The sequence below is a fragment of the Phascolarctos cinereus genome, unplaced genomic scaffold, assembly GCF_003287225.1.
Source record: "Phascolarctos cinereus isolate Bilbo 61053 unplaced genomic scaffold, phaCin_HiC Scaffold_1;HRSCAF=81, whole genome shotgun sequence".
Lineage (NCBI taxonomy): Eukaryota > Metazoa > Chordata > Mammalia > Diprotodontia > Phascolarctidae > Phascolarctos > Phascolarctos cinereus.
In genome coordinates this window covers 46,228,048-46,248,277 of record NW_027555514.1, presented here as the reverse complement: position 1 = coordinate 46,248,277, position 20,230 = coordinate 46,228,048, and the positions used below count along the sequence as shown (strand labels likewise).

The window sequence follows — 20,230 nt, the reverse complement described above, 5'->3', positions numbered from 1 at the left end:
TTGGCTAGACAATGGGATTAAGTGACTTGCCCAGGATCACATAGCTAGGAAGTGTGAAGTGTCTGAGGCCAAATTTGAACTCAGGTGCTTCTGACACCAAGGCTGGAGCTCCATCTTCTGTGCCACTTACCAGCCCATAGGCATTCTTTTGAACTGAGAATTCAAACCTAGGATCCTTTCCAAATTCCTGAAAGTGACCATCCCAGAGGGTAAGGGATCTGAGATGTCATCTCATAAGTCTGGATCTCCTTTGCACAGAGCACCCCTTGATGATGCTGGTGAGCACCAGTTCCCTGTTTTCTGCCTCACTTCATGATATTTGTTCATTTCCTCTGCCACTCATTGATTTTGGAATTGTCACCTTGTGTTGTGAGTTCTTCCACAATGCAATTTCTTTTCCAATTAAAAAATGGGAGGCGTTTCAGAGAGATGGTTGTTTGGGACAACTCTGATGATGTAAGACGCTGAAGATGTCAGTAAAAATTTTTTTCAAAATGCTCTGTGACCACAAGGGTAAAGCAAGCTGAGAAAAATCACGGCAAGTGAGTAGTTAGGATTTGAAGAGTGGGTAAAATTGGGATATTCTGAGGCATCGGGGAATTACTGAACGGCCCGCTCAGTGACAGAGATTCATTCTGCAGCTTTGTCTCAAACCCTCAGTGCAATAAAGGGTTAGAAACACTGGACTTTAGAATGAGAGACAGCGGGGTGGGTTTAGAGGAGGAGAGTGGAGGGGGAGAGAGGAGGTAGGGAAGGAAAAGGGATGGAAAGATGAAGAAGGGGAGAGAGGAGAGGAGAGGAAAGGGAGAGAAGAATGGAGGAGACAGGAGTGGAAGAGGGAGAGAGGAGAGGATGGGGAGAAAAGAGGAGAAAGAGAAGGAGGAGAGAAGGGAGGGGAGGGAGAGAGATGGAGACAGAGACACAGACAGAGACAGACAGAGAGCCAGACCCGCATGGGAAGCAGAGGCGCAGGACACAAGGCTAGACCCTCCCAGGAAAGCAGAGGCCAGAAGGAAAAGGACTCCTAGCAGCCCATCCCCATCCCGGGGCGGGGTCCGCGCGGGCGCGCTCCTCCTCCCCGCCCCCGGACCGCCACGCCCGGGTCTTGGTGGGGCTAGCGAGCGCCGTTCCCGAGTCTGCGGACATCTGTTTTCACTTTCGCCTTCGCCGCCCCCTAGCTCGGGCTGTGTCCCCTCCCCGCCCCGCAGCCTTCCCCCACAGCCCCCGGCGCTCCCTCCGCGGCCATGGAGGCGCTCAGAGCCCGGGTGGTGAGCACGCTGGACCGCCTGAGCCCACCCGAGCTGCAAGAGTTCAAGTTTTACCTGAGGAGCTCCGGGAAGAAGCCTAGGATCCCGATGGAGGACCTGGACACGGCCCCCACGACCTCGGCTCTGGCCGATCTGCTGTCAAGCGCTACGTCGTGTCCGGGACCCCCAGGGTCTTGGTCCGGGTGTTCCAGCGGATGCGCCGGAACGACCTGGTAGCCGAGTGGGGTAAGGTGGGGTGCAAGCTCGGGGCTCTCCTAAGGGGGGGCGGGGGCGGTTCCCGCCCTCTGGGTTCATCTCTGGGTTTATCTCGCGCCGAAGCCCTCCTACTCCCACCTCCACTCCCCACCCCCTGAAGAATCATCAGGTTTGACCGTCCCCAAGCTCTTCAGATCATCTCATGGGTGTGTCCCACGAGACCCCTGGTAAGCTAAGCTACTGCTCCAGGTATTCTTAGCTCCGTTTTACAGAGGAACAAACCGAGGCTTAGAGGGTGACTTCCCTATGTTTGGTCACCCGGCTAGTGAGCTACCAAGCAACGTAATTTGCACAGGTAGTGAGAGTCAGATGCAGTGCTGGATGCTAGAGCTTTACATGTCCCCCATCACCTTGCTGCCCCCACCTGTCACCCACGTGGAAAAGATGGAGAGAGTTTAAAAAGATCAGGGGCCCAGATGGGCGTTTGGATCTTCAGTTGAAAAGATGAGGACTTGAAATAACCAGGAGATAAACAGGAAGCCAGAATGGGAAACTGCTATTTATTATACAGAGTACTAGACTTGTCCAAGGTCACTTAGCTAATAAATGGGGCCTTCTGACTTCTAAACCAGGGCCCTTTTTAGAATACCATGACTCCCAAGTGCTGGGCCCCAAAACATCAATAGATTGAAGATTCATTTTGATAACTCTATAAGAGATTATTCAGGGGACATCCCCCCCCCTTTCCATTCCAAACCAACAGGTATTTAGTGAGATTCCTTTTGTTGAGCTACATGCTAGGCAGGGTGCTAGATACCCGAAGGACTTTATAATCTATCTGATCCTTGGAGTTTATCCCTAATCTTTTGAGATCATTAGCATGAAAGATCTCCAACAATATTTACATGCTGGTGAGACAGGTCAAGTGTGTGGCATATATTACATGCATTTGGCATGTAATATGAATTCCAGCACTGCATATTGTTGTTTGTATGTTGTGTCCCCTGTTAGAATGGGAGCTTGTTGAGGGCAGGCAGGGATTCTGTTTTTGCCTTCCTTTATGTCTTGGGTGCTTAGCACAGGGCTTGGCACTAGGGAAGGGCTTCCTGCTTGCTGACCATAAGGAAGGACTTTGACAAAATAAGTGGTCCCTGCCAGCTTGCTTCATTCATTCAGTATGCACTTACTATATGCTAGGTGCTGGGGATACAAAGCTAAAACCAATTTAGCTCTTGCTTTCTAGGAGTTTACGTTCTAGGGAAAACAACATATACACAGAAAATTAAATAACAATATATACAGAGTCATTTCTGAGGTGACACTGGCAACTGGGAGATCAGGATAGGGAGGGGTGGTGTTATTCAGGGACTTTTCCCTCCTTCTCCCTCACTTACAGAGCAATAAATGAGATTCACTTTGGTCAGCTAAGCAAGGCAGGGATTCTATTAAGTAGAAGGGCTCCATAGGCTGGGGAAAAGCCTGTGCAAAGACCCAGAGAGGAGATGGAATCACATATAAAGGCCAAGCAGGCTAGAATGGCTGTAGCAGAGTAGGACGTGCTAAAGGGGTTATTGTCTTCATTTTATATGGGAAGAAACTGAGTCTCAGGGGAAGGGACTTGCGTGTGATCATCCAGCTAATAACTTCTACTGGTGGGATTGAAAGTGAGTTTGTCCTGACTCCAAGTCCAATACTCTAGACAATGTACCATGCCACCAGTTGGGTAAGCATTTGGGTTGGGCTTCAAAAGATAGAAACCGAGTAGAAGAGGAGCAGGTGGGAAGATGTCTCAGGTTTAGGTAACAGCATGAACAAAAGCATGGAGGTGGTAGAGTGTAGCAGGGTTTGCAGAGAATGGCCCAATGAGTGTGTGATGCAGGGTCCAACCCCAGAGCCAGGAGCTGGAGCTGGAAAGGGGCCAGATTGTGGAAGAGGATTGTGTCTCAAAACTCAGATTAGTGTTGGTGGACTCTGTTTTTGAAGGGGTTTCCCTTTTGGAGTTATCAACAGGTCTGGGCAGAAACATTTTGTTTGAGGACATGCTGCTGAGCTGTCTGAGCAAGGTCAGTCAGGGTTGCAGGGTCTAAGGGAGACTGTTTCAGGGACCTGTCATTAGCCCTCAGGACTGTGGGATCCTGGAGTCCAGCTTGATGAAAAAGTCAGAGGAGCTTTGTGCCCACATTCAGCAGCGTGTGTTCAAAGCACTTCCTCATTTACAAAGGGCTTTTCTCACAGCAACCCCGATGATACAAATATTGTCATTTCCATTTGACCCCTGAGCATCTCAGGGTTCAAGTCACTAGCCCAGGGTCAATAATGCTAAATAGCAGAGCCTGCTCCCTTGGTGGGGATTTGTTACGTTGTCAGTACAAATGTTTACACTTCAAATGGGGCTTCATTTATGGTTTGTTGGTTGTCTAGAGTTAAGAAAGTGATGGAGAACATATTAGTAATTCTGATTATATAGAAGTTATATAGGAGTGCAGGTATAATCATCCCACCCACTCTATACCACCTCCCCAAGCTGGTTCATATTTCCCAGTATGCCACTTAAATTCAGATCTTTTAATTCCAAACATGCCCTTTCCACAGCTGACTTTCTCAGGTTGGAGATGCAGCAGTATAAGTAGACTTAGTAAACTCAACTTCATCAGAATACTTGTGGGAGAGGAGCCAATCCTCATTCTGCTTGGTCCCGGGGGCAAACAAGACTATCGGTGGGGTGGGGGGGAGGGTCCCAAAAGGAAAAGTTAGGCTTGATGTAAGGGGAAATTTCCTAGCAATTAGAGCTGTCCAGAAGTGTCATGAATGTCCTCAATGAGGCTTCTCCTCACTGGGGGGGCAGTATGTGTGTGTGTGGGGGCAGCATCTTCAGTGGGAGACTAGCCTCCTATGAGTGATATTGTAGAAGGAGATTCTTACTCAGGTTAGGATTGTAGTAGAGAGCTTTTTAGCTGCTGTAGGCTAAGTGCCTGGTGGGCATATGAGAAAAGAGTCAAGTGAATATTAGGCTCAGAGCTTTAACGCTAAATCAAACTAGGACTACAGAGGAGTAGAAAACCTCTTAACAGGAACCTTATTTTCCCTTTTCCCTCCTGATTTATGCTTTAATTTTCCCCCCACCCACTTTTCTAGGGAGGGGGTGATCCCTGTAGACTCTGTAACAAGAAACATTTCCCATCTGAGGAACTGTAATCAGTATGTGTCATGGCAGCACAGACAGTTATGGGTGAGCCCAGCTGGATTGTGTTTCCAACCTCCAGTTCTCCCTCCTCATCTCTACCTCCTGGCTTCCTTTAAGTGTCAGCTCAAGTCTCCTCTTCTACAAGAAGCCCCTGCCTATCCCCTTAATCCTAGTGCTTTCTCTTTGATCAGAGCTTTAATGTAGCCTGATTTGTTCCCAGCTGTTTGCATGTTGCCTCCTGTATTAGATGTGAGCTCCTTGAAGGCAGGGATTGTCTTTTACCTACCTTTCTTTGTATCCTCAGAGCTTCCCCCTGCCTGGCACATAGTAGCCTCTTAGGAGATGTCTGTGGTATGTCCAGTTCAGAAGCAATTGGTGATATGGGACTGGAGGTGAGGAGAGAGGCCAGGGCCATATAAGTAGGTCTGGGAGTCATCTGCACCAGTCCCATGATTAAATCCATAGAGGCTAATGAAGCTACCAAATAAGAGAATAGTAGCTGGGCCAGTCTACCAATTGCAGAGGGAGAGCAGAGAAGCTGCTCCAGGACAGAGCCTTGGGGTATCCCAACTTTAAGGAAACATGAATATAGATGATGGTGAAGCAAAGGATGCTGAGAAAGAGCAGCCAGAGAGAGGAGAACCAAGACAGGCAGCTAGTGACACAGTAGATAGAGCCTTGAGCCTGGAGTTCAAATCCAGCTTGAGACACTTACTAGTTGTGTGACCCTGGGGAAGTTATTTAACCTGTTTTACCTCAATTTTGTCAACTGAAAGATGGGGATAAAATAGCAGCTCCCTTCCTGCGTTTTTTGAGAGGATCGAGGAGTAATATTTGTAAAAAGTGCCTAGCATAGAGTAGGCACTATTTAAATACTTTTTCCTTTTCTCCAGTATTACAAAACATCATGTTGGACATACTACGTTGGTGTGGATGGATTCTTCGCAATTCCCAGGATCAGATATTGCAGAGAGATAAAAAAGGTGAGGATTGAGAAAATGCCATCCTATTTGGCAATGAAGAGGTCACTGGCAAATCTGTAGAGAACAGTTTTTGTTGAATGATGAGGCCCAAAGCCAGATTACAAGGGGTTGAAGAGTTAGTGAGAGAGGAGAGAAAGTAGAGAGGATGATTGAAGAAAACTGTGTGGCTGAAAAAAAAAGGAAAGAGAGAGAGAGAGAAAGAGAGAGAGAGAGAGAGAGAGAGAGAGAGAGAGAGAGAGAGAGAGAGAGAATGAGAGCACAATAGCTAGCAGGGAAGGTGGAGATCTGTGGAAGGTGGGGCCTATTTATAGACTATAGGGAAGGAACCCACAGATAGGAAGAGGTTAGAGGACAGAGGAGGATTAATGATTGTAGGAGAACATTGGAGGGAATGGAGTTAAGGAAATGTGGTGAGAGATAGAGAAAGAAGTTGTGGGAAAGCAATAAATAAATAACCCTATTCTTTGTTCTTTTTTGGTGGTCCATTTTCCCCGAAAATACTGAGCGTTTTGACAATGACTTTGAAGAGACAGTATGAAAATGATGGCCCTAAAATGGTAACTTTTTATCTAAGCCTTGATAATGTAACTAACGACCACATGGCTTCTCATTCAGGCAACTGGCTCCTTCCTGTAGGTGTAAAAAGGGAGATTTGTATGTTGTTTCACTCCCTTGTTCAAAAAAACTCCACTATCTGTTTATTCCCTTTGAGATAACATAGACTTCCCTGTTTGGCATTTGGAGCCAATTTGAAATCTGCCTCCGATCTAACTCTTCAAACTGATTTCATGTCCCACCCCTTCATACATTTTCTAGTTAAGTCAATTCCCCTGCTAGATGTTCTACAGAATCAGCAGAATTCCACCAGACTGTCTCCCATTCCTGGAGTACTCTCTCTCTTCACCTGCACCTCAAGGAATCCCTGGATTTCATTCAAAACTCAGCTTAGCTGCCACTTTGTACCTAAGGCCACCCCCTTCACCCCAGTGGTTGGAGCTGTCCCAGTATAACATAAACTCCATGGGTGGCAAAGACTGTGATGTTTTGGTCTTTGTATGTACAGTGTCCGGCACAGTGCCTAAAGTAGAGTAAGGACTTAATAAATGCTTGTTCAATCCATTTATCTCATTAGCTACTTAAACTGGGAGAGAGAGGAAGAACAGTTAGTATTCCCATTCCTCCTGCAGGCAGCTAGGTGGTGCCTAGGACAGAATGCTGGACCTGAAGACCTAGGGAAGACCAGAGTTCAAATCCATTCTCAGACACTTGCTAGCTACATGACTCTTGGGCATTCAAATCTCTCTATGCCTCAGGCCCTTCATGTGTCAAATGATGATAATAACACCTACCTTTCTGAGTTTTTGCAGTGATCAAATAAGACGGCCTCTTTAAGTACTGTGCAAATCTTACAATGCTATTTAAGTATTAGATGTCAACATTCCTGTACCCCTTTTATAGCTGAGAAAACAGGTTGAGAAGTTACCTGATTTGATCAAGGACGCAGTTAGGAAGTGCTAGACCCCAGAGCTAAACCCAGTTCTGTTGAATCCAAATCCTGTTGTCTTTCTGTTTTCCTAGAACCACCCTCATTTCTACCTTTACCTTCTTTGTCCCCTCATTACTACTTTGTTATCTCCCCCATGTGGAAGCAAGGCACCCACATCCCACCAGAGCTCCTAGGAAAGGGGAAGGATTGGGGAATCCCTGCTGCATTCCAGAAAGAGGCTGAGGGAAAACTTAGGGAACAAAATGGAAGAGACTGGTGGATCCGAGGCATGGTATCTCTAAAGAGTGTGTCCTCCTCAGTGTCAGTCACCCAGATCATCTTAGAGGCAGTAAAAATGGCTCCCTGCCCCCAAGAATCCAAGAGGTGGTGCTAAACCAGCTACTTTATGGTAGGGCAACCAACACCCAGCCCCTAAGACCTAACCAGTTGGGCCATATTTGTCCTCCTAGCACAGGGCTGAGGGGCTTGCTGGTGCTTTATGGAAGGAAGGGTCTCTCCTGCTCCCCACTCAGCTCCCAAAGATAAAACGTCAAGGAATGCCAGATTGCTGTCTTGTGCCCCTCCAGCTGTTTCTGCATCTCTTCCTTTTGGTGGTGGGAGCCTCTGGACTAACTCCTGGGAGCAGGAAAGAATAGGGCCACACCTGTCTGGGGACTTAAGTGTCATGTTCTCATTGGAATTCTTGGGGCCATAGCTCTGGGTTGGGGAGATTTGGGGGACTTTGTAGTCTATGTGTAATCCACTGAAATCTGTTGAAGTTCCTGACTTGTAGAAAGGATGAGAAGGCTCCAGCCCCTGGGGAATCCATGCTGCTCTCATTCCTGTTCCCTCACAGGGTTACCTGTTCCCCAGATAAACTCAAACCCAAGCCCTGCCTTACCTCAGAGTGGTATGATTTTAACTGGTGGTGTTTTGTATGTGGTAGTGACACCATGCTGCCAGTTTTGTTACAATAGCCCTACTTTGCTGGTTCTAAGTATTTCAGAAGGAGTGATTTGTATTGTTAGAACTACTCTGAAATGGAGATTGTCAGGAACTTATAGATGAAAGAAATCTATTTCTACACACATGCACACACACCCCTCCCCCAAAGAGAGATGGTCAGCTTTGAGCTCTCAGATAAACCCCATCCCGGACCCCAGGAGGTTCGCAGGCAGCATATGGGCCAATATGTCTAGGGTGTTATATTTTCTGATACATGGGAATACATTGTGCTTATTAATTTTACTTACAAACAGGAACGCTATAACATGGAAAAACCTCGTAAGGCTTTTGTGATGTGTGTGAAGACAGGCAGACCAGGGGCTAACAGGATATGAAGAGAATGAGAAACTGGCTTAAAGCGTGCAAGTTTGAATGTACATCTTGCATCAATCCTGATGAAAAGGTAAGCGTTGAGACAACAGCATTGGTAACTGACTTTTATAGCCTGCTTTCTTTCTGATGAGGTCATCATGAATACAATCTGAGCAGCAAGGTCTTCTTCCTTTCTAAACCCTGATAAAAGAATCTTGGTACTTCTCTCAAGGGACAAGTGTCAGGGAATTAATGAATTCTTCTCCTGTAAAGGAAAGCCTTTTTATGTTTCAAGAGCGTGAATGCTCCATTAGTTGCTTTGATTCTATGTGTTTTTCAGAGCTGAGTAGGATTTGAGATTCAGTACAAGTCATTGCCCAATTCACGAATGGTCAAGGAAGATGAACAGGCAGTTTTCAGATAAAGAAATTGAAGCTATCTGTACTCCTATAAAAAAATGCTCTAAATCACTGTTGATTAGAGAAATGCAAATTAAAACAGTTGTGAGTTACCATCTCCCATATATCAGATTGGATAATATGATGGAAAAGGAAAATGATAAATGTTGGAGAAGATGTGGGAAAATTAGAACTCTTATGCTTTGTTGGTGGAGTTGTGAACCGATCCAACCATTCTGGAGAGCAATTTGGAATTATACCCAAAAGGCTGCAAAACTGTGCATACTCATTGATCCAGCAATGCCACTACTAGGTCTGTATTCCAAAGAGCTCATAAAAAAATGGAAATGACCCACATGTAGACAAATATTTATAGCAGCTCTTTTTGTGGTGGTGAAGAATTGGAAACTGAGGGATGCCCATCAGTTGGGGAAATGGCTGAACAAGTTGTGTTATGTTTATGTAGTGGAATACTGTTGTGCTATCAGAAATGATGAGCCAGGGGGCCACTAGGTGGCCTAGTGGATAGATCACCAGCCCTGGAGTCAGGACAACTTCAGTTCAAATCCAGCCTCTGACACTTGACACTTACTAGCTGTGTGACCCTGGACAAGTCACTTAACCCCATCGCCAAGCCAAAAGCAAAGAAACCAAGGAAAAAACAGAAATGATGAGCAGGCTGATTTCAGCAACACCTGGAAAGACTTACAAGAACCGATGCTGAGTGAAGTGAGCAGAAACAGGAGAATATTGTACACAGTAGCAGCCACATTATGTGATGATCAACTATGATAGACTTAGCTCTTGTCAGCAATGCAGGAATCTACGACAATTCCAAAAGGTTTATTTTGGAAAATGCTATCCACATGCACAGAAAAACTGGAGTTTGAATGCAGATGAAAGCATACTATTTTCTTTTTTCTGTGTTTTCTTTCTCGTGCTTTTCCCCTTTTGTTCTTATTCTTCTTCCACAACATGACCAGTATGCAGATATGTTTAATATGATTACACATGTATAAGCTATATCAGATTGCCTACCAATTCGGGAGGAGTCCAGGAAGGAACAAAAAACTGGAACTCAAAGTCTCATAAGTGAATGTTCAAACCTATCATTGCACGTAATTGAAACCAAATACTATTAAATGAAAACAAATTTGAGATCTATGGCCAGGTGGACGGGCCCCTACAGCGTCCCCCCTCCTGTCGTCTCTGTCTTGTTGCCCATGACCCTGGCTGATACCCTTCCCGACTGGGAAAAACAGCCCAGGGATGTCAATCCCCTTGCCCTGGGGGCCATCACTGGTCCCACTCTCCCAACAATGATTAGTATTGGATTTTAGTCCATTCATTCATTCATTCATTCATTCATTCATTCATTCATTCATTCAATTTTATCTTTGTCTACAGAATTTGGAGATTGGATTTCTCACATGTAACTTGAAGATTCAAGATGAAATTTGCATGAGGTGCTCTATGTAATCATATAAAATGATCCCAGAGTCCCACAGTTGTAATAAAAATGAAGTGTTTTACTTTTCCTTCTTAAACTTTCTGTCTTCCTGAGGACCAGGTTTCTTTTCAAAACTGTCTACAAAGGTGATGATGATGATGCCATCTTAGACCTTCACTTCCTTTTAACAGTCAATATTTCATGTTAGAAGCTAAGCAATTAATGTCACAACCTGGGCAAAATGGGGGAATTCCTTTTTTTTTTTTGGTGAGGCATTTGGAGTTAAGTGACTTGCCCAGAGTCACGCAGTTAGTGAGTGTTATGTGTCTCAGGCTGGATTTGAACTCGCGTTGTCCTGATTCCAAGGCCAGTACTCTATTCACTGCGTCACCTTGCTGCCTCTAAAATGAGGGAATTCTGAGAATTACTGTAGATAATACAAATGGTTCTAAGTCCACCCTTTGATAAATCGGTTTTGCAATGCTATTTGCCACAGGGGTTAATGGAGAAATTACGAGAGTTTCGAGATGACATAAATAAAAGAAAAGATGATGTGAGCTGCTGCCTTGTTACTCTCATGGCCCATGGAGGAAAAGGTGTTATAAAAACAGTACTGGATGAAAGAATCAACTTATCAGACATCTTTGAAATGTTCAACAATAAAAACTGTCCAGCACTTCAAAAGAAACCAAAAATCTTTATAATCCAGGCTTGTAGAGGAGGTAAGTAGAAGGAAAAAGAACACCTCAGCAGTGGCAGGGAATTCTTAGGCTTCACTGTAAGTATTTTCTTCTTCTCTTTAGGAAATCCTGACTCTGATTTTCATCCCAGAAAGAATTTCCTTTCTCTACTGCTTCTCCTTATCTTACAAGAAGAAATACTCATTAGCTGCCCCTTGACATCCATAAAGATGCCAAATTTTGTATATTTCCAGCCGGAAGGATCCATAATGTTAGCATCCTACAAGTTAGAGTATCTTAGGTCCTTTTAAGCAAGTAGATTCAAGATCTTATTATTTATAAATCCAAGGTTTTGCGGTTTTTCCACTGTGATATTCCCTCTTCTACTTTTTTATGGGTGTTTCCCTGTGGCCCTCTCTTCCTCACTCATTTTGGGATAAGTTTCTGTCATTTCTCAGGGCCCAGTGAAATGCATTTGAATAGAGATTGCATGTGGGTTTGAATCCTCATTTTGTTGCTTAAAATACTCCTAGAAATAACTGGCATTTTAAAGTAGATAATTCAGTTTTTCAACATGCTTTACTTATATTATTCATACTGTCTTTCTCAGTGACTTTGGGCAAGTCATGTAACCTCTCTGGGGCTTGGTTTTCTTATTTGTACAATGAGAGAGTGGGCTGGATTATCTCTAAGGTCCTTTCCAGCCATAAATTTATGATGCTGTGATCCTACTAGCCTCTGACATGATGAAATTGTTAATCCTTGGCCTACCAATTCTGAGGAATGTTACTGTTGGTATGTGTGCTGTTTGCTCCTTAGACTGGGATCTGGCTTGCCTAGCTTTTCTGGAGCTATTGGGGCCCATGACTGTGAACTACTCCCTTCAGTGTATATGCAGTGACATGGGCTCACTTATGATGAGTTCATTTGGCATTAATATCAGATTGCTGGATAATTGTTTATCTCGCTGGCTATTCACATCTTCTCCCACAAAAACAGTTCGAAGAGATGGTGGTGTTGTTCAAGCCGATGGTGAACCAATGGAAGTAAATGATTCAGAGAAAAAGCGACTTCCCACATTCAGTGATTACTTTATCATCTATCCCACCCATGAAGGTAAGGCAGTGAATTTATGCGTTGTCAAGGCATATTGAATGAAAGTGATAATGACTGTTCAAAATCCAGTTCTGATTATTTACGTTTCAGATTTGTGGTAAAACTCTTCTTGTGCATCACCCTGTAAACATAGATTACCAAAAACTAAAATGACTAATTCCATACAATATTTTTTCCTAAGGCAGAATTTGTTCAACCCAGCAGGGTTTTGGCCTTCTGGTCAGCCATTTGCAGTTAGGCAGACTCCCATTGGCTCTATGTTTAACATCTCAATCCCTCATTTAGAGGAAAGCAGAGATAGCATGATTCTAAAATTTTCAGAAGTCACCAAACTGAGAGAGCTAGAAATTTGGATGTCAGAATCATAATCTAGAAAGCTCTCAGCAGGCCAGAATTTTTGTCAAAATGTAGTAAGATGTAATTTAATGAGGATAAATACTAAGTCTTAATTCAAGTGCTCAATTTAAATATAGGGGAGAGATGGCTAGAGAACAATATATTTGAAAAATATCTGGGGGTTGTTAAGGAGCTAGAGGCCAAACATAAATCAGCATTGGGCGATGTGGTAGTAGAAAATGCATTAAGAGCGTATGTTCAGAAATTGGCTGATCATCTCACCGTCCTCTGCCATGCTGAGGCCACCCCTGGAATATTGTATTCAGTGTTGAATACCTCAAAAAGCAGCTGCTTGGTGCCATGGATAGAGTGCCAGGCAAGTCATCTTCCTGAGTTCAAATGTAGCCTCGGAACCTTTTTAGCTATGTGACTCTGGGCAGGTCATGCCACCATGTTTACCTCAGTTTCCTCATCTTTAAGATGAGCTGGAGAAGGAAATGGAAAGTCACTCCACTGTCTTTGCCAAGAAAACCCCCGTAGGGTCTAGATAGTTCTAGAACAATTCAACAACCGCTTTATTTTAGGAAAGACAGATACAAACTGGAACACGTAGGAGTAGGGTGACTAGAATGGTGATGTTGGATGGTGTTTTGGAGATTGTTTGAGAATGTTTGGTTTGGACAAGAGAAGATTAGGAGGGAGGTGATAACTGTTGTCAAGTATCTGAAGGACTACCAGATTTAAGGGTGAGGCCATTTATTTGGCTTGCCCTAAAGTTGAGAAATAGGAAGAGTGGGTGAAAGCTGCAGAGGAGAAGGTATAGGTTTAATGATGGGGAAAATTTCCCCATATTTAGAGCCATTTGCAGAGTAGACTGGTTTGGGAATTGGTTGGAGCAAAGCCCCAATGACCATTGAATTGTTGGCCATATTGTAGAGTAGATTGTTGTTCAGGCATGGGTGGGAGTAGATGGTTATGATGTCCTTTGAACCTCTGCAATTCAGATACTGTGCTTGGTCTACTAGACCCTCACTAGGACCAATAGAATAAGGTATAAAGTGCAGAGAGGCATATTTGGGCTTCCTGTCAGTAAAGCCCAACAAATAATTATAGCTGTCCAAAGTGTAATTGGCATCTTGATAGATGGTAAGTGTTCCCTTACTTAAAGTCTTTAGGTCAAAGGAAACTGACCATATCCTTGAGAATGTTGTATGGAACGTTCTTTGGGTATGGATTCCCTTCTGATTATGAGCAGAATGCTCTAGGGACTGCCAGCTACTTTACACGGTGTATTGGAGACTGAAAGTTGTAGGTTCTTGAGTAAAGCATCACTGGGAAAACATAGCCTTGGCTTCAGATAATATCTCGTGTCCTTCATATGAGTTTGCTGGGCAGACAGAGGCTTTTCCTGGTTCATGGCCCACTGTAAATTAGTTACTGACCTCATCTGCCATGGATTCTTTATGGGCTGTGCATTTAGACTGCCTAGTTAGTGTACTGGTAGAGTTAAGGGCCCAAGGAACAGATTTGGGAAGTAGCACAAGTGTAAATACTGGACAGCTTAATCAAAATGTAGACATGTCCTACTGTTGCACCGAATAAAGGGATATCTTGCTTAGTAAGTGTTTTTCTAGATTCCACATGTGTGTGTGTGCGTTTTTAGAACACTTTAGTCAAAAATTTAAACAATATTCTCATTTCTCCACTGGTAGGTCACATTGCTTTACGCCACCCAGAAGATGGTTCTGTGATGATTCAAGCAATGGATGAAGTCTTTCAGAAACATGGCAAGAAGTTGCATATTGTGGATTTTTTTACTCAAGTGAGTTATCAATAAATGGATTCATGCTCCATGTTCTGCTATTTTTCCTCCACTAGTTAACAAGCATCTATTTCTTCCTGTCAGCACATTGCCTGGAATTCCCTGGGCAGCATTTGTGCATGTGTGTGTGCATGTAGGCCGGGTGCCTGCACTCTTACCTGCAGTCTTTCTCCTCCTGAGATGATGTCTTCCTTCTTTCTTTGAACTCTTCTCTCATGGTTGTTGCCCTTCCTCAGTAGATTGTAAGCTCTTAGGGCAGGATTGTGCTGCTATCAGTGTTGTTAGCAAACAAGGGGCTGAGGTGTTCATTTAAATAGTCATTTTCTCTGTTTCTCTCTCTCATCCCTCTCTATCCCATCAGTTCTAAGTTATGGTCCAGTAATGAGAATGGATCAGCCTGGAAGTAGGAACAACTCACAGCCCCCATGCTCTTTGGGCTGAATGAAGAGAAATCAGTGTCAAGTTTATTACAGATATCTTCTTCATCATCATTGTTATAATAATGCTGTACATTGCTATTGCACTTTACAAGAGAGTTGTCCTGTCCCAGACATTCACATGTCCCAGATTTCACCATGTCAGGCCCCTGCTCAAGAAGTGTTAATGATTCCCTATTGCTTTATTTGACATTTAAAATCCTCTACTGTCTGCACCCCACCCCCAACTCTGCATTTCAGTGAAACTGGCCTACTCTCTGGTTCTGCAGACTCAGACCCTGTCTTTGTCTAATGCCTGGATTTCACTCTCTCCTCACGTCTGCCTCTTGGAATCTCTAGCTCTTCTACTAATTTTAGCTCTGGGTTACTTCCTATACAAAGGTTTTTGCCTCATCTACTGGGTTCTGAGAACTCTGCTTTAATCTCTCCCTTCCCCATTACCTTGTCTGTATTTTGCATATACTTATTGCTTATTGATGTATGTATTGTATCTGGCCTTAGAAAGTTAACTCCTTGAGGGCAGGCACTGTTTCTTTTTGGTCTTTGTTTCTTCCTCACCTAGAATGTGGCTTAGAGCACCCTGAGTGCCTAATAAACACTTGTTTAATAATCATGAAACATTTCTTAAGCACCTCCTACATGCCAGACATCTAACTAAACTTTGGAGATACAAAAAGAGGCTAAAGACAGCCCTGCTCAGCTATCTAATTGTGGAATTGAATGTTATTCATTTCCTTGTGTAATTTGGGCCTTTTGTCTTGTAGGTGAACAACAGAGTGGTGCACACAGACTTTTACATGGACGAGGATCCTGTCAAAGTGGTGTTGGTCATGGAGTCCACTCTCACCAAAGCTGTGTACTTTTGACACTTGGTGGAGGCAGAGGTGGAGGAGGTGGAAGATTTTCAGTACAGAATAATTTGTTTATGCATTAGCACTGTGCTTTACATTGTATCAAATACTGGCTCTTATGTATGTTGGATGTAATGTGTTGTGAAGGTTTCATCAGAAACTGCAGCACAAAGCAGTCAGTCTTATATCCTGACACTCTGGACAATTCCTGCAGTTGTCATTGCTAAGTGAACTGAACCAGGTGCTGCACTCCTGTTCCCACCACACTGACTCTGGTTCTGTACCCTGCTAAATGCTCACAAGCCTCAAAGACCCTGCAAAGTTAGAGACTGTTACCAAAGGACCCAAGAACTCCTCTGTTGTGCTGAAGATACCTGCACATGTGACCCTGCTGTGGGAACTGTTTACTCAAGACCCCAAGAATGATTGTGTTGGGTCCTGCCTTTTTGTGGGTTTCATGCTTAATAACCCTCACCCTGCCACAAATCACAAGCTCTCTTCAGTAGGACATTAATTTGCAAACCTGTTTTCCTCACTCTGAAAATAAACTTTTGTTTGATTCCTGACTCTTCTGTCTCTACCTGCTTCATTTGGCTCCAGCCACCCACAGGTTAGAGATCTGTTCCTCTACCTTTGACAAAGCTTTGGTCCCTCAGTCATTTCAGATTCTAGCAGCCACAGAGCTACAGGGAAGGGCAAAGACAGTCCCTGAAGTCAAGGAACCGATAGTGTAATGGGAAGGACAAGGAAATGACTATGTTTGTATAGTAATGTGTATGTGTATATCCATATGTGTATATGTATATATGTATACATACACACATATTTTGAAACACATGCATATATATCCACACAGGGAATTGCAGGTATGGAACCTTAAAACTTCCCCAATACTTTTTGGATACCCTGCTGTGTGTGTGTGTGTGTGTGTGTGTGTGTGTGTGTGTGTGTGTAGACCCACACATATGTGGGTAATGGAGGATAAGGAGACAGAATGAAGGGGAGGGAGGGGAGGAGTGAAGGAGAGAGGGAGAAAGGAAAAGGAGAGAAAGGGAGGGAAAGAGAGAGAGGGATAGACTAGAGGAGAAGGTAAATGGAATGTAATCTTAGAGGAAGAGCACTAATGAGGGGGTGAGAAAGCCTAATAGGTAACATTGATATGGCACTTTGTTGGACATTGAGGCGTAGCAGTGGATAGAGCACCAGGCCTGGAGTCAAAAAGATCTGAGTTCCCATCTACCCTCAGATACTTCCTAGTTGTGTGATCATGGGGAAGTCACTTCAACCTGTGTTTGCCTCAGTTTCCTCATCTGTAAAATGGGTATACTAGTGGCACCTACCTTCCAGGGTTGATGGAAGGCTCAAATGAGATGATGTTTGTAAAGAGCTTAGCACAGTGCCTGGCACATAGTAAAAACTATGTAAATCGTAGCTTTTGCAATGGTTTGCAAAGCCTTTTTGATACAGTAGCTCATTTAATCATTACAGCCAGCATGTGAGTTAGGTGCTATTACCATATCTGGATTTTAGGAATGAGAAAATTCGCTAACCAATGTGATGAGGCTCTCCAGGGCCACAGAGTTATTGAGCATCCGGGCAAATGGAGAAAGACACGTTCTGAGAGTTAAAATATTATGCAGAAATTCTAACCAGGACTATTCTATAGTGGTAGTGATTGGGGAGACTGTACCAGAAAGGAAGGAAGCAATATGAGATTGAGAGGATTTAGTGACCAGTTGGATATGGAGGTAGGAAAGGACACGATGATGAAGATGATGATGATGATGGCAGTCAGCTCTCAAATCTCCCTTCATGGTTTCAGGCAGCTCTTCTGGAGCTGTGATTTTGTTAATGTGGCGGCTTCTTCCACCAATGCAGATCTCCATCCCTCCTTTGCTGGACAGCTTCATGAGTTACTGTGACTGGAAATCCTTGAGGGAGGAGCCTCTCCAAAGCTGGCTAGGCTGCTTCTCAGGCAGAAGTTATATGGTCAATTCCTGGGTACATGAGTAGCCAGCATGGTAGGACTTAGCTGAATTTCCATAAACTTCCCTATCCCATGCTTACCTTCAGTGCTTGATATGAGGTATGGAATCAACCGTACTTGGTATGTGCCTCTCCTTCATGCCATGCACTGGGGATACAGAGGCAAAGCAGGGCCTACCCTCCATTTGCTCACATTCTTTTTTGTTTTATGCTTTTTTGGTGAGGCTGTCGGGGTTAAGTGACTTGTCCAATGTCTCACAGCTAGGAAGTGTCTGAGGCTGGATTTGAACTCAGGTCTTCCTGACTCCAAGGCCAGTGCTGTATCAACTGTGCCACCTAGCTTTCCCTATGTTGCTCACATTCTTCTGGAAAACTTTACAATCTAAATAATAACAATAGATTTAAGAATAATAATATTTTAATAACTTATAATAGTTTTAATAGAGGTAACAACATTTACGTGGGGCTTTGTGATTCTGGAGCAGGCTTTCTATGATCTCTCTTACAACATGACTCTTGAAACAGCATGGGGAGGTGGTAGTTCAAGGATCATCAGACACATTTAGCAGAGGAGAGGGAGTGTGGAGCTGTGGGTAGGGAGCCTGCTTGTTCTTAATCTCTTCTGCCTTCTCCCTAGCCCTTTGCTCCTACCTGGAGCCTTTTTAAATTCTTTTCAGTTGAGCAGCACTTGAGTCTCAGAAGAACTCTGGTTGACAAATTTAACATCTCTCTCCCTCCTCCCAGCACTGGTCCAAGATTAGCCATCACTGTCATCTCCCCCAGCCCTTGGCTGCCGTTGGAGACTGTCCCAGTATCTGATGGCCTCTGCACACCCTCAGCATGTAACACTTCCCCCTCCCCACAACCTCTCTTCCCAGGGAGGGAATGTAATGTTATTATACTCATTTGCTGTGCACATCTACCCTGCTGCACTATTATCTGGAATGTGAATTTTGGGGATGTTAATTTTATACTGAGTCAGAGGTTTAGTGACAGTGTTCAAAAATGGATTGATTAGCCCCAGGAAAGAAGAAGGCCAGTTGTAAAGCAGGACAAGACATGGCTAGAGTGTGGGGGAAATTAGGAAGGAATTCAGAGATTCTGTCAAGAAACAGGAACACGGTTCAGAAGGGTTCAGGTCATTCCAGAGGTAGCTTGTGGAGTCCTGTGGCCAAAAAGATAAGGGAAAGAAATAGTGAAAGAGTTGGGGGAAGGGTGGCTTGGGAGAGATCTATTGGGTTGGGACCCAGTGACTTCACCTTTATTGGTGTCACAGATCTCTTAGGTAGGCTGCTGAGACCCATGGGCTTCTCCTCAGAATCATGTTTATTCAATGCATGAAATAAAACATGTAGGATTACAAAGGAAACCAATTCTACCAAAATACAGTTATCAAAAAAAAAATGTGTTTAAAGTACTTAGGCCCCAGGATGTCTGCTCTAGAAAGCAGACTTGACTTTGTATCAAGGGACTGTACCTGACGGGTAGGCAGAAAATGTCAGCTCTTCACTTCTTCCATACTTCAGACTCAGTCTTGAGGGAATAAAACCTAACCACGATTTTCATGGAACACGTAGATACTGAAAAAAATCAGACTTGGCCATTAGCCTGTGACAAGCTGGATTTGGAAATAGAAGTTGTGCATCTGTAATAGACCCAATTGTCTATTATAGTTTTAAGACCAATTTAGTAATAATTTGTTAAGCATACAACTCAGCAGATAGAAAAACAGAACAAAATAATTCTTCCCCTCTGGGAGCTTACATTCTACTAAGGAAATACAGCATTTATGTAGAAAAGTAGATATCAGGCATGGAGCTGAGATGGTGAAGAGAAGTCAGGAAGCTGCTGGAGCTCTTCCCAGTTTCCCTAGGAAACAATGTTAAATCAAACCCCAAAACGGATTCTGGAGGGACAGAACCCACAAAAGGATGGAGTGAAACAGTTTTTCAGCTGAAGCTAATTTAGAAGGATATCAGGAAAGCTCTGTCTCACCTGGGTAAAAGGGAAGTGCAGCCCAGCACAGCCAGTGTCTGGGAGCCAGCAGGAGGCTCTGAGCCACAGCAGAGATCAGCAAGCAAGGCCCCTTGTTCCTGGCTCAGCAGGCCAGTGGCACAGCAGGCCAGCTGTCAGGCCTGCAGCCCCAGAACCCAGCCTACAACCCAGTGCAGCAAGCAAACCACCTGCACCTGAGGCCCCAGAGCACAAAGCCAGGGACCAGGCCCCAGGTTCCCAGCACTAGAAGCTTGGGATAGTGCCCGCTGTGCTCCAGGAGCAGAGCTCAATGTGAAAAGCCAGAAAATAGACTTCTGTGAAGTCTCAAATTCCCTTTTTGCAATTGCACCCTTTGCACCTAATTCTTCCCCCAGGGGCCAACCCTAAACATAGGAATCGCCTGGCCCCTTGACAGCTTTTTAGTTGTGCCTTCTCCTGACCATGCCCAATGCCTTCCCAAGCGATCCTGATCCCAAAGTTCCTATGGCCTGAAATTGAAACTCCCTTCACCATCCTCATTGCCTTCCTGCACCCTCCAGTTTATCAATTTCCTTTCTGAAATGTGCCTCCCAGAGCTGACCATGATACTCCAGAGCAGCCTGACCAAGAGGAGTTAATGGGAATCTCAAATTATCCCTCTAAGCTCTGCCTCTCCTAGGGCACTGTGTTAGTTACCTTCCTTGACTGCTCAACACAGTGCTGGCTCATAAGGAGCTTCTGACAGCA

The 20,230-nt window shown here is 44.3% G+C and overlaps 1 protein-coding gene across 1 annotated transcript; it reads left to right on the top strand.

Moving 5' to 3' along the window:
* Window positions 1–1,106: 1,106 nt before the first annotated feature.
* Window positions 1,107–16,089, top strand: LOC110209139 (caspase-14-like). Its single transcript, XM_078151743.1, is given in 10 exon segments — window positions 1,107–1,404; window positions 1,407–1,493; window positions 5,541–5,633; window positions 6,111–6,187; window positions 8,376–8,442; window positions 8,445–8,524; window positions 10,778–11,003; window positions 11,961–12,077; window positions 14,126–14,235; window positions 15,437–16,089. Coding segments are annotated over 10 exon segments (1,119 nt in total). The 5' UTR covers window positions 1,107–1,244; the 3' UTR covers window positions 15,539–16,089.
* The last annotated feature ends 4,141 nt before the right edge of the window (window positions 16,090–20,230 follow it).